Genomic DNA, 13,682 nt, shown 5'->3' on the forward strand with positions numbered 1-13,682 from the left:
GCCCGCGGAGCCCTGACCGCCCGTGCCTGCTCTGGGAGCAGCATCCGCGGGGAGTGAGGCAGGCCCGCCCGCTGAGCCCTGACCGCCCGCGCCTGCTCTGGGAGCAGCATCCGCGGGGAGTGAGGCAGGCTCGCCCGCCGAGCCCTAACCGCTCGCGCCTGCTCTGGGAGCAGCATTCACAGCGGCCGCTCCTTGTCTGTCCCTGCCGGCTGCCTGTCACGGAGGCGCTGGTTTAAAAAGCTCCTGTGTGGGAGCCTCGGGCCTCCTGGGCTGGCTGATGCTCCCACCTGACGTACCAGAGCCGGGGCCTGAGAGAGCAGGGACGGCGTGTGTGTGGCTGAGACGGGCCCTTCGAGGGGGATGGGGCGTGCCTGCTGGCGTGGGCCCAGGGCCTCCGGCGGGGACAGCTGGGCCCAGGGCCCGGCGCCCGGGCAGACCCCGGGCCCACCCTTCCTGTTCCCAGGGCAGAGTCTCCTGGAGTCCCGCGTTTAGTCTCTGTCTCGTCCTCTCCTCCTTTTCCTCTTGCCTGTACCCGGAATGCACGTGTTCCCTGGAAGCCCCAGCTCCGTCCCTCTTGGCCTCCAGCCTGTGTCTCCAGTCCTCCCACCCCGGGTCTGTCACCTGTCCCAGGCTCAGCGCCCCCCTCCCACATCTCCCCACGCGATGGGATGGCTCTGCACCCCTCCCCACACTCCGCCCGGCGCGCTCTCACTCCCAGGGCTGGTGTGACCCTGCAAGCTGACACTCTCCTGGAAAACCTCCACGCCCCGTCTGTGCCTGCCGGTTGGCACTCGTCTCCCCCTCTCCCCCCAGGGGGAGGCGTGCATGCGCACGCATGTGGGCACTGCAGGACTGGCCAGGCATGGAGGGATGGCAGGGACGGGCCAGAGTCCCAGGGCCTCCCCTGGGAGAGGAGGAGTGCAGCGAGGGTCGTCCACCGGACGCAGCCGGGCAAGAGCACGGGCTCTGACCAGGCGGACCACGGGCGCTCCTGGGCACAGAGGCTGCGGGGGGTGGGTGGGGGCCGAGGGAGCCTGCGGGGCTCGGGAGGGGGTGCAGGCCCCACCGCCCCTGGAAGGAGTTGTTGAAATGACGGCAGCACGGGGCCGCGTGCGGGTGGGCCGCTGTCGGGACACGGAGCAGGCCTCATTCGGCCCAGCAGTGGCTTAGGAACTCGGGACACTGAGCCGCTGGTAGTGACAGGGTAAGCGTGCTCAGCGTAGTCACTCTCGTCCTCCTTTGCTGACAGATGATCAAGCTACAGGAAGTGTTCAAGACGTTCTATCTGGGGAAGCACAGTGGGCGGAAGCTTCAGTGGCAGACGACGCTGGGCCACGCGGTGCTGAAAGCCGAGTTCAAGGAGGCAAGTCCTGTGCCTGCCACTTTTTATGTTTTTGAAGCACATTCATGAAAAGAATGGTTTTAAATTGCCGTTAGACTTTGGTAGCTAAGAAAGAAAGGAAGGGATTATTCAGTGTAACTCAACACGGGCTTTTCAAAGTCAGTAAAATGCAGTGGTCGAAGGGCCAATATTCTAATCAATAAAATTAATGATGTATTCTCACCTGATGTCTAGTTAGGAGTGTCTCAGCACACCCGCACGCAGGCTCGTCAGGGCGTCTCCTCTCCTGGTGACTAGTCAGTACTGTCTCAGCACACTGCGCGCAGGCTCGTCAGGGCATCTCCTCTCGTGCTGACTGGTCAGTGCCGTCGCGGCGCGCTGCGTGCGGGCCCGCCCGGCCTCCACAGGCTGCAGACCCACTCGTGTGGCTCCTGCTCTTGCAGGGGAAGAAGGAGTTCCAGGTGTCCCTGTTCCAGACGCTGGTGCTGCTCATGTTCAACGAGGGGGACGGCTTCAGCTTCGAGGACATCAGGCTGGCCACGGGCATCGAGGACAGTGAGCTGCGGAGGACGCTGCAGTCCCTGGCCTGCGGCAAAGCACGCGTCCTCCTCAAGAGCCCCAAAGGGAAGGAAGTGGAAGATGGAGACAAGTTCCTCTTCAACGCAGAGTTCAAGCACAAGCTCTTTCGCATAAAGATCAACCAGATTCAGATGAAGGAGACAGTACGTATCCGCTTCCTCCGCTTTCCCCGCTCACAGGGGACCATAGGTCTGTAGGAGCTTCTCGACCCTCATTGCACACTTGTGTCTGTGAGATGCTGTTACTGCTTCTGTGCTCAGGAGTGAAACTCAGCAGGACACGCATCTAACAGCTAGCTTCCTGTGAACACAAAGATGTCCTAGTGAGGTCTTTGTAGCCCACCTTCTGTCCACGTAGGGAGTGCCTCATTCCAAACCTGGTGACCTGTCCTAACAGCTGTGCCCACCCCCTGCCATTGTCTCAGCCTCGCCGCTGGGCTCCATGTTCAGGCCGAGCGTCTGTGCCTTTGATCAGGCTCCCCAGGGCCACGGGTCCAGGCCGCTGCCCTCGGGCACCCTGCCGCAGGAGCCCTTGCAGCTCAGGGCTGTAGTCCAGCAGACGGGCACCATGGCCTTGTCGGGAAGCCGCTCCATCCAGAGGGAGCGCCAGCTCTGACTGCATGGGCCTCACAGCCGCTTCCACAGCTGCAGCAGGCCGGGGGTGCTGCCCCCCGGGGCGCTCCGTGCTGCCCAGTGGGGAGCAGATTCAGAGCACATGGAGCGAAGTGTTCTTCGTGTCTTATTTTTGGGTGCTGTTTGGGCTGGTGTGGAGATTCTGTGGGTGACTTGAGATGCCTGTCACGGGGTGCCCTCAGCCTTGCTCCAGCTTCCTCACGACTGAGCTACGGGGAAGGCCGAGGGGGTGGTGGGTGCTCGGGCCATCCTTCCTCGGCAGCCTGCCTGTCACCTCTGTGCTCCACAGCTGGGCTCTCCTGGAGCTGGCAACTTTTTCCTCTGCTGCACACGCGTAAACTTGTCTTCTTGGGATCGAGCCCGTGACATTTACAGGCACAGGTTTAAGCTGGGCCTCTTCCCAGGCCAGGACTTGGATCTTACGTGTGCAGAGTCGCACGTCGTGTGACTTGAATCCAAGGGCTTGGAGCCCCTGTGCAGAGCCTGGCAGTGCCTCAGGCCTGGCCTTTCCTTCGGCTGAGGTGCCCTGCCTAGCCGCACTCACGCTCTCGGTTCCTGGCTTGGCTGTCTCGAGTCTCAGCTCCTCACCCTGGACTCACCGGTCAGAGGACGTGAGCTCTGCTGACATGAGCGCGCGCCAGACTCAGCGCTTCACCGGTCCCAGCCCCTGCTCTTGCGTGGGTCACTGCTGGCGCTTTCTCGTCGTTTTAAGTAACTGCTCGGTCTCGAGTCCCTGGCAGCTTTATTGTAACACCCACCCCTGACTCATAGGGAGTGCCCTGTCACCGCGGGGGCTGGCGGCGCGTGGTTCTGTTGTTCTGAGAGGGTCCTTCCCACGTGAGTAGGGTTCTTCCACAGTGGGAGCTCCAGTCTGTTCCTCTGCAGTTTCTGACTTGAGGGTCGGCCTGAGGAAGACCTTCCTCTGACCCGCATGTTAAAGAACACTCACTGCTGTTGCTCTAGTAGCCTGTACGTTTCAGTTTCCCCTGAAATCTCTCTCTGAGCAGCTAGAGGTTATCTTAGCATCGAGAAAGCACTCCAGCCGCCCTCCCTGTTTCAGAGTGTGAGTGTGCTCTCTCACAGCCTCTTGTTAGAAATTGGGGTCACATGTTCCCGGGCAGTTTCTCGTTCCTGTTTTTTAAGTTCTGTTTCAAAGCCAGCACCCAAAGCATTTCAATTGGTGTCACTGTTCCTGCAAATTCACTGATTTTGTTGCTGAAGTTCAGTGGTTTCACTGGACAGAGCCGCAGAACAGAACAGGGGCTCCCGCAGTCTGGCATGCCTTCCGCCCGGAGCTCAGCAGCCCCCACAGAGGCGGCGCCGGCGCTGACAGGCGGCGGGCCCTCTCCCGCAGGTGGAGGAGCAGGTCAGCACCACGGAGCGCGTGTTCCAGGACCGCCAGTACCAGATCGACGCCGCCATCGTCAGAATCATGAAGATGAGGAAGACGCTGGGCCACAACCTGCTCGTCTCCGAGCTGTACAATCAGCTCAAGTTCCCAGTCAAGGTAGGCGGGCATCAGCTTGCTGAGTCTCCGCGTTTGCACACCCTTGGCACGGCGTGTCCGGTCTCACGGCCTCTCGAGTCGGCCGTCTGTCCCGCGCCGCCGCTGGCCGCTGGCCGCTCGCCGCAGAGACCTCCCTCTGAGTGCGGAGAGCGAGCGGCGCCCCTCCCGCCGTGGCCCCGGCCCCAGGCGCTCTGCCTCAGGAGTGTCCCCAGTGCCGGCGCCTGAGCGCTCCCGGCGGGCGTCTAGGAGGTCCTCTGGGACTGTGGCGTCCAGCTCGGGTGGACGGGCGCTGGACGGGCCGGCGGGGCCGTGTGTTCCCCCAGGTTCCGCAGGCCCAGGGCGAGTGGGAGGGGCTGGGGCCCCCGGCCCAGGAGACCCGGCCATTCCGCAGAGGCCGCAGGGCGAGGCCTGCAGCTGTCAGGGCGGAGCGCTGCCCCCTGAGGGCCGGGCCTCCCCTCCTCGCAGGGGGACAGCGTGCACCGGGGTGAGCGTGGTGCCCCCCAGTGACGAGAGCACAGTGTGAGGCGCAGTCTCCTCACGGGACGCTCTGCAGGCTGAGGGGCCCCACAGCTGCCTGCTCGGGAGACGCTGGCTCGCGCGCGGTGTTGGCGTTGTCTCTGGAGCCGGGAGCTTCGTCCGAGTGCTCCCGTCGTGCGCTTCTGGTCCGTGTGTGCCCCGACCCACGCGCTCAGGCTGAGCTGGGTGCCCTGTGCCTGGGGCCCCTGTTCTTCTCTTGCAGCCTGGAGATCTGAAGAAGCGGATCGAGTCTCTCATAGACAGGGACTACATGGAGAGGGACAAGGACAGCCCCAACCAGTACCACTACGTGGCCTGAGGCCCGCCCGCGCCCGCGCCGCACAGGACGCCCCTGCAGGGAGAGCCCGCGCCGCGCGGCCGCTCGGGGATGCTGGGAGAGGGCGGTCCTTGGGCCACTTTCTGGGCTCCGGGGCTCGCAGGTGGCTGTGTCCTCCCCCCGTGCTTCCTCCTGCTCCTTTAGGCGTCTGAGGAGCCCCAGGGCTCCGCGAGTGGCTGAGGCCGGGCGGGCGGGCAGTCTCCTTTGTAAGCAGCGTTCTTGTGCCAGAAGCCGATGTCCTTTGTGTGGCTGTGCGTGTGTGCGGGTGTGAGAGCCTCCGTGCTGCTTGCCGTCGCTGCAGGACCACTGTGCGCTCCCGACAGGCTCTTAGGCGCAGAGCAGCGGGCGCTGACTGGTGACCGGAGGGGGAGCCGCCCCGTCCCCGCTGACGAATCCCGCAGCCTGCGTAGCAGCTTCCGTTCGGTCCTTGGCACCAGGTTTTAGCCTGAGGCCTGGTTTCCGGACGAGGCTCCTCGCGAGGCCTCCGCTTCGTGGAGAGGAGGTCGCTCTGGCGGGTGTGGCGCCGCGAGCCCGTCCCTGTCTCCGTTTCATTTCTGCCGCGCTGCTTGCGAACTTTCCCTGTGAGGTTTAGCGGGAGCGCTGTGTGTCTGCCGCCCTAAGGCTGCGCCTGGCAGCCCCTGTTCTCGGCCCGGGGGCGACTGCTGTTTTACTTTTTCTAACCGCGTGTTTGTACGATGGCGACAGTCAAGTCTGGTTCTGCTTTTGCGGCCCTGGGCGGCGGCTGTCCTCCGTGTGACCACGTCAGCACCTTGAGGAGACCGACGTGGCGCAGAGGTGGCCCCGTGGGCCCTGCCGTCACGCGCGTGCGTCGCGGAGCCACGCCGCGGACGCTGGTTCCTCTGGGAACCACACAAAGATACTTTTGTGAGAACATTTAAAAGTACTTTATATTTTACATAATAGCATGTTTCGTTTTGATTAAAAGCTACCAAAGGAATTTTGATCATGGTGTAAGTGTTGAAAGCAATATTTTCTGGAATATACCAAGTTTATATAATTTGATTTTTGTGCTAAATTATTAAAAGATTCTCCCTTTTTGAAACATGCGTGTTTAAAATGTGGCACCTCATGGGTTTCCAGATGAAAACCCTCACTCTTCCCTGTCCTCTTTCCCTCTTTGTAAAGTTTCAGTTGTGAGGTCATCACACATGGTCCGTCAGAGACCAGTAGCTTCTGCTTCTTAGACTTTTAAGTTCGATGTCTCTCAATTGTTGATACTGTAATTTAATGTAGACTTACTCTGAATAAAAGCAGTTTCAGTTGGCCTTAAAATCACATTACTAAAGCTGTGGTACACACCTGGCATGTTGCTCCCTGCCCCTCAGCCCCTAAAGCCCCTCCAGCACAGTGACGCGGCGCCCGGCGCCTCCGCCCGAGCTCAGTCTCGCCCGCGCGGTGCCCCGCGTCTGGTCCTGTCTTCCTGTACTTAAAGGCCAGTGAGGTGAAACGCACGGGAGGAAACGACTGAGAAGGGAAAGGCAGGCAGAAAACCCCCTGGGCTCGAAGGAAGGTGTCCCCTCTAAAACAGACATGGTGGGACGTCCCGGTGGGGCCCAGAGGCTGAGACTCCCAAAGCAGGGGGCCGGTTCAGTCCCTGCTCAGAACCAGAGCGTGCATGCCGCAGCAGAGTTCCCATGCCGGAATGGGGACCCCAGGCAGCCAAATAGTGCTTTTTAAAAAAGACAGCCCCTTTAAAAACACACGGTCATTCCCAAGTTACAGCAGGAAAGAAACTGGATATGGAATAAGAAAATTCGAGGTGCGTCTTATTTGGAGTGGAAAAAAGTCTAATGACTTATAAGATTCCTCTTTTAAGAAACAAAGGTAAATGGCATTCTTAAAAATCTACATGGGGAAAAGCTTTCAAGTAAAAACTGGCAAATCTGACAGTAAAAATAAGCAGTGCTGAATATTTTGGTGTGCACAGAACTACAAGCCAGCCCAGTGTGATGGTGAACCAGGAGGGGCTGGGAGGCGGGTGCTCCTGGAGGGTGCAGGGCATGCAGGGGCTGGTCTGGGGGGTGCTCCTGGGGTGCAGGTGCGCAGGGGCTGGTCTGGAGTGGGAGCTGAAATGGGGTCAGAGCTGGAGACCGGACCGGACGGGCCGGACAGGTCGGGAGGAGGACCACCAAGTGAGAGAGCTGCCCCTGGACGCCGGTGCTTGGCCCGCAGCCCCCAGGGTGATGGTCGCTCCGGGAAACCGACCAGCATAGTGTTCCCGGATGCCCGTGTCTCTGACCCACCAAAATCCACGTCCCCGCGACGCCCGGACACTTGGGGGAGGCAGTTCTGATGCTGGAACAGCACGTTCAGAAAAAAGTCCTGAATGTCCTTTGACAGGACGCAGAGGAGTGTGGTGCCGTGTCCCCTGGACAGGGTCCAGACGTGACGGAGCGGGTGTGACGGGAGGGCCGTGGAGTGGGCAGAGCACCCCTGCACTTGCGTGTGTGCGTGTGTGCACGTGTGCAGTCACGCGTGTGTGGCAGCGGCTGCACCCCACAGTGGACTTGCAAAGCCAAGGGAACCTGTTGACTGCACACCCTTTCATACCCCCTGCATTTGTTTGTCAAAACAACGTCCGTAAATAAAATTAATCACGAATTGTTGAGAAAAACAGAATGAGCCCACCAGCCACACCCTGCACTGGGAGGCGCGGGCCGGCCCACCCCAGGGAGCCCAGGGCCCCCAACCCAGCCAGCTGTGTCATCCCTGCTTGCTGCACAGGAATCTTTATCGTGAGTCATACAAACCTCCATCTTGGCTCACGGACTTACTGTTTCTCAAGAACGTCTGCTCCGAAAATGAAGAAATGAAGGCTCACGCTGTTCCCCATGATTCCTCCCTTCCAGCTTCCAACAGCTCTTGTCAGACTGTGTATATATAATAGACTGCATGTCTGGTCTGAAAGCTGCAAACACGCAGACGGCCTCTGTGACCTGTTAACCCCCCTGGAGCCCAGGAGTGAAGTGCTGTTCTGACTCGGGACAGCTGAGGCTCGGCACAGAGGCGAGTGGGCCCTCTCCTCCCAGACACCGGCAGACACGCAAAGTTCTTGTCACGTGTTAACTTGCTTTCTATTCAGACTGTCGTCTAGCTTTTTGTCTTCCCTGGACGTTTTAAAGTAAAAATACAGCAATTTTTAATGCTGTTTTTAACAACAACAACAACAAACCCCACAAAACTTTGTCTTATCACTGTGATCAGCAATTTTCTTATTAAACGATCTGCACAAACCTAGCTCCTTCTTAAAGACCTTTTCCTCAGAACTCCATGCGACCCTCCCTCCTCGGCTGGGGTCCCCCTCCCGGAACCCCAGCCTGCCTTCCCCTCATCTTCCTGGTTCGTTATGCTGAGGTGGCCCTTACAGGGCTTCATCCGCTGGAAGGCACGAGAGGACGGCATCCTGAATCACTGCTCCTCTGGTTGCTGGCCTGCTGCACTTGTGCCTGAGAGCGGGCTGCATGTGAAGCTCCCGCTGAAGCCCTGACCCTCAGCACTCGAAGGCCTGGCTCCCCGGCCTGCTGGCCTCCAGCTCTGAGGTTGGCTGCGTTGTGTAACCTGGGCTTTTTCCCACAGAACTTTTGAAATCCTGTCCCGCGTTTCTCTGTTTCACAAGACTGCAGCGGGGCTTGTTTTCCTTTGTGCCGACAGGACTCAGTGAAGACTCCTGACTCATATCCTGCAGGGCACCTTCCCCTCTGCCGTCCTGCTCTCACTTTCTGTAAGAGGAATCTGTGCAGCACACAGGTCAGGAGATCCTGAATGGAAAACCACAGGCTCGCCCGCCCGCCGCCTCCGCTCCGCAAGCTTCCCACTCGTTCTGGTCGGCCTTCCCCACGTGGCCTCTGGGTCAGGGCGTCACTTCCTGCTTTCTGGCTGCCAGTTGCTAAGCCCTGTCTCTCCGCAAACCCGCTGACTGCCACACACCAGGCTCCTCTGTCCTCCCGTCTCCCACGGCTTGCTCAAACTCATGTCCATCGAGTCGATGATGCCATCCCACCCTCTCATCCTCTGCCACCCCCTTTTCTTCCTGCCTTCGATCTTTCCCAGCATCAGGGGCTTTTCCAGTGACTCAGCTCTGTCCTGGTGCTCACAGTGTTAATAGAGACTGTTGTTTTGTTTTCTTTCCTTTTTTTTTTTTAATGTCTATGATACTTTCTTGAAGTTTTGAGGGCACTAATTCATGTGTCTGGAGTCCTCTCCTCTTTCACCGAGTACAGGGCAGGTTGTAACTTTTTCTGTGAAGAGAGAGACGATAAACAGCTCCTGCTTCGTGAGCTGCCTGGAGTCAGTTACTTGCTGTCTGTTATTTTTCAAAAACTTTACATAAAAGCCATCCTTGGTTCTCCCACAGCCGCCGTGTGCTGAGGCTTTAGCAACCCGCTCTGGAATCGGGTGGGTGGTCCTGTGCATCCCCGCTGGCTCCCAGCACAGGGTGCCCCCACATCTCCTGGTTGCTGCAGTGCCTGTAACTGGTGCGTGTATGCGAGTGTGCATGTCTGGGTGTGTGTGTGTACTCGTGGGCATGTACGTGTGTCTACACGTATCGGCGTGTGTGTGTGCTCGTGGGCGTGTACGTGTGTGTCTGGGGGTGTGTGTGTGCTCGTGGGCATGTACGTGTGTGTCTGTGTGTGTGTGTACTCGTGGCATGCACGTGTGTGTCTGGGGGTGTGTGTGTGTGTGCTCGTGAGCGTGTATGTGTGTTTGCATGAGTCTGGGTGTGTGTGTGTGTACTCATGGGCGTGTATGTGTGTGTCTGGGGGTGTGTGTGCGCTCGGCGTGTATGTGTGTGTCTGGGGGGGTGTGTGTGTGTGCTCGTGGGCGTGTACGTGTGTTTGCATGAGTCTGGGTGTGTGTGTGTGTACTCACGGGCGTGTACATGTGTGTCAGGGGTGTGTGTGCTCGTGGGCGTGTACGTGTGTGTCGGGGTGTGTGTGTGTGCTCGTGGGCGTGTACGTGTGTGTCGGGGTGTGTGTGTGTGTGTGCTCGTGGGCGTGTATGTGTGTGTCTGGGGGGTGTGTGTATGCTCGTGGGCGTGTACGTGTGTGTCTGGGGGGGTGTGTGTGTGTGCTCGTGGGCGTGTGCGTGTGTTTGCATGAGTGCTATCTGTCTGCCTGTATGTGCTCCTGCAGAGACAGGGAGGCAGCGTATAAAGGTGGGTACAGACAGAGGCACACGGGAAGCTGCGCGATAAAAAGCTGAGGAGGTTTTTAACGGCCCCTGTTGAGGAATCAACGCTCTGCAAATGGCGACCGAGCTGCACAGGCCGCCAGCCTCCCACACGGAGGCCCCAGGTTGGCAGAGAGCAGGGGTCATGGGCTGGGGCTGCCGGCTCAGGTGGCCCAGGGGTCAAGCCTGGCTTTGTTCCATCTGGTGCCCTTAAGAAAATCGCTCCTGTGCTCTAAACCTCAGTTTTCTTATCTTCTAAAAGATAATAATGCTTGCTTCTTGTGGGGTTGTTCCAGTCAATACAACGGTGCTCGCAGCCAGCGCACGCGACAAACACTGGCCATTCCTGGGTGAGAAGAACAGATTTGGTATAAATCTTAAATCTGCCCAAAGTGGACCAGGAAAGTGGGAGAACAGGAATAATGAGCAAATAAAATGATCTAAACACGGCGGTTAAAAGACAAAGGCTTTCAGACCGGATAGAAAATTAAGACCCAGACAGGTATATGTCCCCGACAAGAAAGTCATTTAACACATAAAGACACATGGGTTCAAAGTAAAAGGTGCAAAAAGCTTTACCGTGGGAGCTACTCACATGAAATCACACACAGAAAGCAAGAGCATAGACACGCAGGCAGGTCCGCGAGCACACCCGTGACCGGCCACGAGCACACACACACCCACAAAGCTGTGCGGCTGAGTGAGTATCCAGCAGGCTTCAGTGAGGGGCAAATTGTTAGGCAGTCTTAGTGCAGAAGTCAGAGCCTCGGTTCCTCTGGTTCCAGTTCCAGTTCCAGTTCTCACACAGGAGCGTTTTTGGCTCCACTGGCCTAAAGCTGCATTTGGTTCTGCTTCTACACATTGAGAGGAATGGCTCCCTGGTCTGGAGGGTCATAACACCTTCAGACCCAGGGCAAGACAATCATTAACTGCTGTCCAGTTTCTCAAGGAGAAAAGGTCCTGGTGGATCGTCAGCTCTTAAACATGCATCTGACTCCTAAATAGTGGAGTGTGGTCCCGAGAAAGGGTCAAGGGTCAAGGGTCAAGGGCTGGCGTCAAACGTCTGGAGAAACTGAGGAACTGGGACCCAGAAGAGCCACACCCACAGCAAACTGGACGCCACGCTCACACTTGCCGGCGGCGGACGCCACGCTCACACTCACTGCTCAGAAATCTCAGGCATCTGGCCCCGGGCCAGCCAAAGACGCGCAGCCCGATGCTAAAGGAGACAGACAGCCTGCTGCTATTCCCGCCTCTGGGGGCTCTTCACCCCCTCTCAGAGTCTGTGCTGAGGGCTTTCTATCTCTGTCCTTTAAAATAAACTTTGCCTGCCTGAGTGTTTGCGAGTTTGCGAAGTCCATTCTTTGGCTCCGTGAACAGAGCTCGGTTCCCCGTCTCATCAGGACACAGAGTGTCTGCAGAGACAAAGAGGCATTTCATAAAGCCAGGCGCTCACCAGAGCGTGCCTAAGCGCATAGACCTCCAGTGACAGAGCTTCCCAGCACAGGCAAGAGCGACGGAAGCAGCAGGCAGCCCAACAGTCAAGGTTTCAACACTCTCCCTTCAGTGGCTGATAAGGAGACAGACGGGAAGCACGCGAAGTGTCGTCAGCCGACCCGACCTCGGTAACTGCAGGACGTTACACTGACCAACACTCTTCAAGTGGCGTGGGGACTCCCACCCAGGAAGCGCACAGTGCGTCACAGAACAAGTCTCCCTGCAGTAAGAGGGCCGGAATTATACAGAACGTGTCCTAGATCACAATGGCATTAAAGCAGAAATCCAACAGACAGGTGAGTGGTAAATAACATTTGGAACGTAAGCAATATACTTCTAAATAAATAATCCAATAATTCTAACATAAATAGATGATATAAACAACACACTTTACATAATCTATGAGCCAAAGAAAAATCACAAGGAAAATTAGAACCTATTTTGAATTGAGTGAATAAGAAAACAACAGACCAAAAATCTGTAAGATACAGCTAAAGAAGTGCCTGGGGGATGGAAATGGCAACCCACTTCAGTGTTCCTGCCTGGAGAATCCCAGGGACGGGGGAGCCTGGTGGGCTGCCGTCTAGTCGCACAGAGTCGGACACGACTGCAGCGACTTAGCAGCAGCAGCAGCAGCAGCAGGAGGGGATACTCATAGCTTCAGTTGTTACATTTTAAAAGATGAAAGTTTTAAATACAATGACCTAAGCCTTAAAAAGCTAGAAAGAGGAGAGCAATTTAAATCCAAAGTAAACAGAAGAAGTAAATAATAAAGGTAAAAGAAGAAATAAAAAACATAGAAGAAGGACAAACAGAGAAATCAATGAAACCAAAACCTGGTTCTTTGAGAAGAGCAACAAAAGCGATAAACCTTTAGCTAGACTAATTACAAAGAGAAAAAAATCAGGAATGAAGGAACAAGACAGCAGATCCTACAGAGAACATTATGAATCAGTTTATGCCAATAATTGTGCAGCTCAGATCACATGGTCAAATTCCACGACATCTGCAAATTATGAAAATGGACACAAGAAGAAAGAGAAAATAAAAATAGATCCATATCCATGAAAGATATTGAATTTGTAATTTTAAACCTCTCCACCAAGAAAATTCCAGAGACTATACTGGTGAATTCCATTTAACAACCGTCAAGAAAGAAAGAATCTTACACAACCTTTCAGAAACTAGGAGCTAGTTCACAGCTAACGAGCCCAGTGTCGCCCTGATTGAAAAATCAGATGAAAATATCACAAGAAAATACAGACCAGTATCCTTCAGCCAAATATTAGCAGTTTGAATACAGTGATATATAAAATCAATACTATACCAAAACACGTGAAGTTTTCCCCAAGAATGCAAGATCGGTTTAAGATTTGAAAATCTAAAAAAGAAAGAAGCAAAACATAAAATCCTCTCAATAGATTAAGATTTTGATGAAATTCAATACTTGTTGATTTTAAAAATGACTCTCAGGAAAGTGGGAATAGAAGGGAACTTCCTTAACTTGAGAAAGGACATTTACAAATGGTCAGGAAGACCCCTTGGAGGAGGGCATGCAACCCACTCCAGCATTCTTGCCTGGAGAATCCCATGGACAGAGGAGCCCGGCGGGCTACAGTCCAGGGGGTCATAGAGTTGGACACGACTGAGCAACTAAGCACAGCATCAGGTCAGTTCAGTCCAGTCGCTCAGTCGTGTCCGACTCTCTGCGATCCCATGGACTGCAGCACTCCAGGCCTCCCTGTCCATCACCAACTCCCAGAATTTACTCAAACTCATGTCCATTGAGTTGGTGATGCCATACAACCATCTCATCCTCGGTCGTCCCCTTCTCCTCCTGCCCCCAATCCCTCCCAGCATCAGGGTCTTTTCCAGTGAGTCAGTTCTTCGCATGAGGTGGCCAAAGTACTGGAGTTTCAGCTTCAGCATCAGTCCTTCCAATGAAAACTCAGGACTGATTTCCTTTAAGATGGACTGGTTGGATCTCCTTGCAGTCCAAGGGACTCTCAAGGGTCTTCTCCAACACCACAGTTCAAAAGCATCAATTTTTCAGTGCTCAGCTTTCTTAAGAGCCCAACTCTC

At 56.1% G+C, this 13,682-nt stretch overlaps 1 protein-coding gene across 1 annotated transcript in view; it reads left to right on the top strand.

Moving 5' to 3' along the window:
* CUL4A (cullin 4A) overlaps window positions 1–6,209 on the top strand; it is a 16,874-nt gene extending 10,665 nt beyond the window's left edge. Inside the window, exons 14-17 of the mRNA XM_040267483.1 lie at window positions 1,250–1,363; window positions 1,786–2,064; window positions 3,908–4,060; window positions 4,800–6,209. Of these exons, the coding sequence (XP_040123417.1) occupies window positions 1,250–1,363; window positions 1,786–2,064; window positions 3,908–4,060; window positions 4,800–4,895 (642 nt within the window). The 3' untranslated portion in view covers window positions 4,896–6,209. The remainder of the gene's footprint in view (window positions 1–1,249; window positions 1,364–1,785; window positions 2,065–3,907; window positions 4,061–4,799) is intronic.
* Window positions 6,210–13,682: the final 7,473 nt, after the last annotated feature.

Source organism: Oryx dammah, unplaced genomic scaffold (assembly GCF_014754425.2).
Source record: "Oryx dammah isolate SB20612 unplaced genomic scaffold, SCBI_Odam_1.1 HiC_scaffold_24, whole genome shotgun sequence".
Lineage (NCBI taxonomy): Eukaryota > Metazoa > Chordata > Mammalia > Artiodactyla > Bovidae > Oryx > Oryx dammah.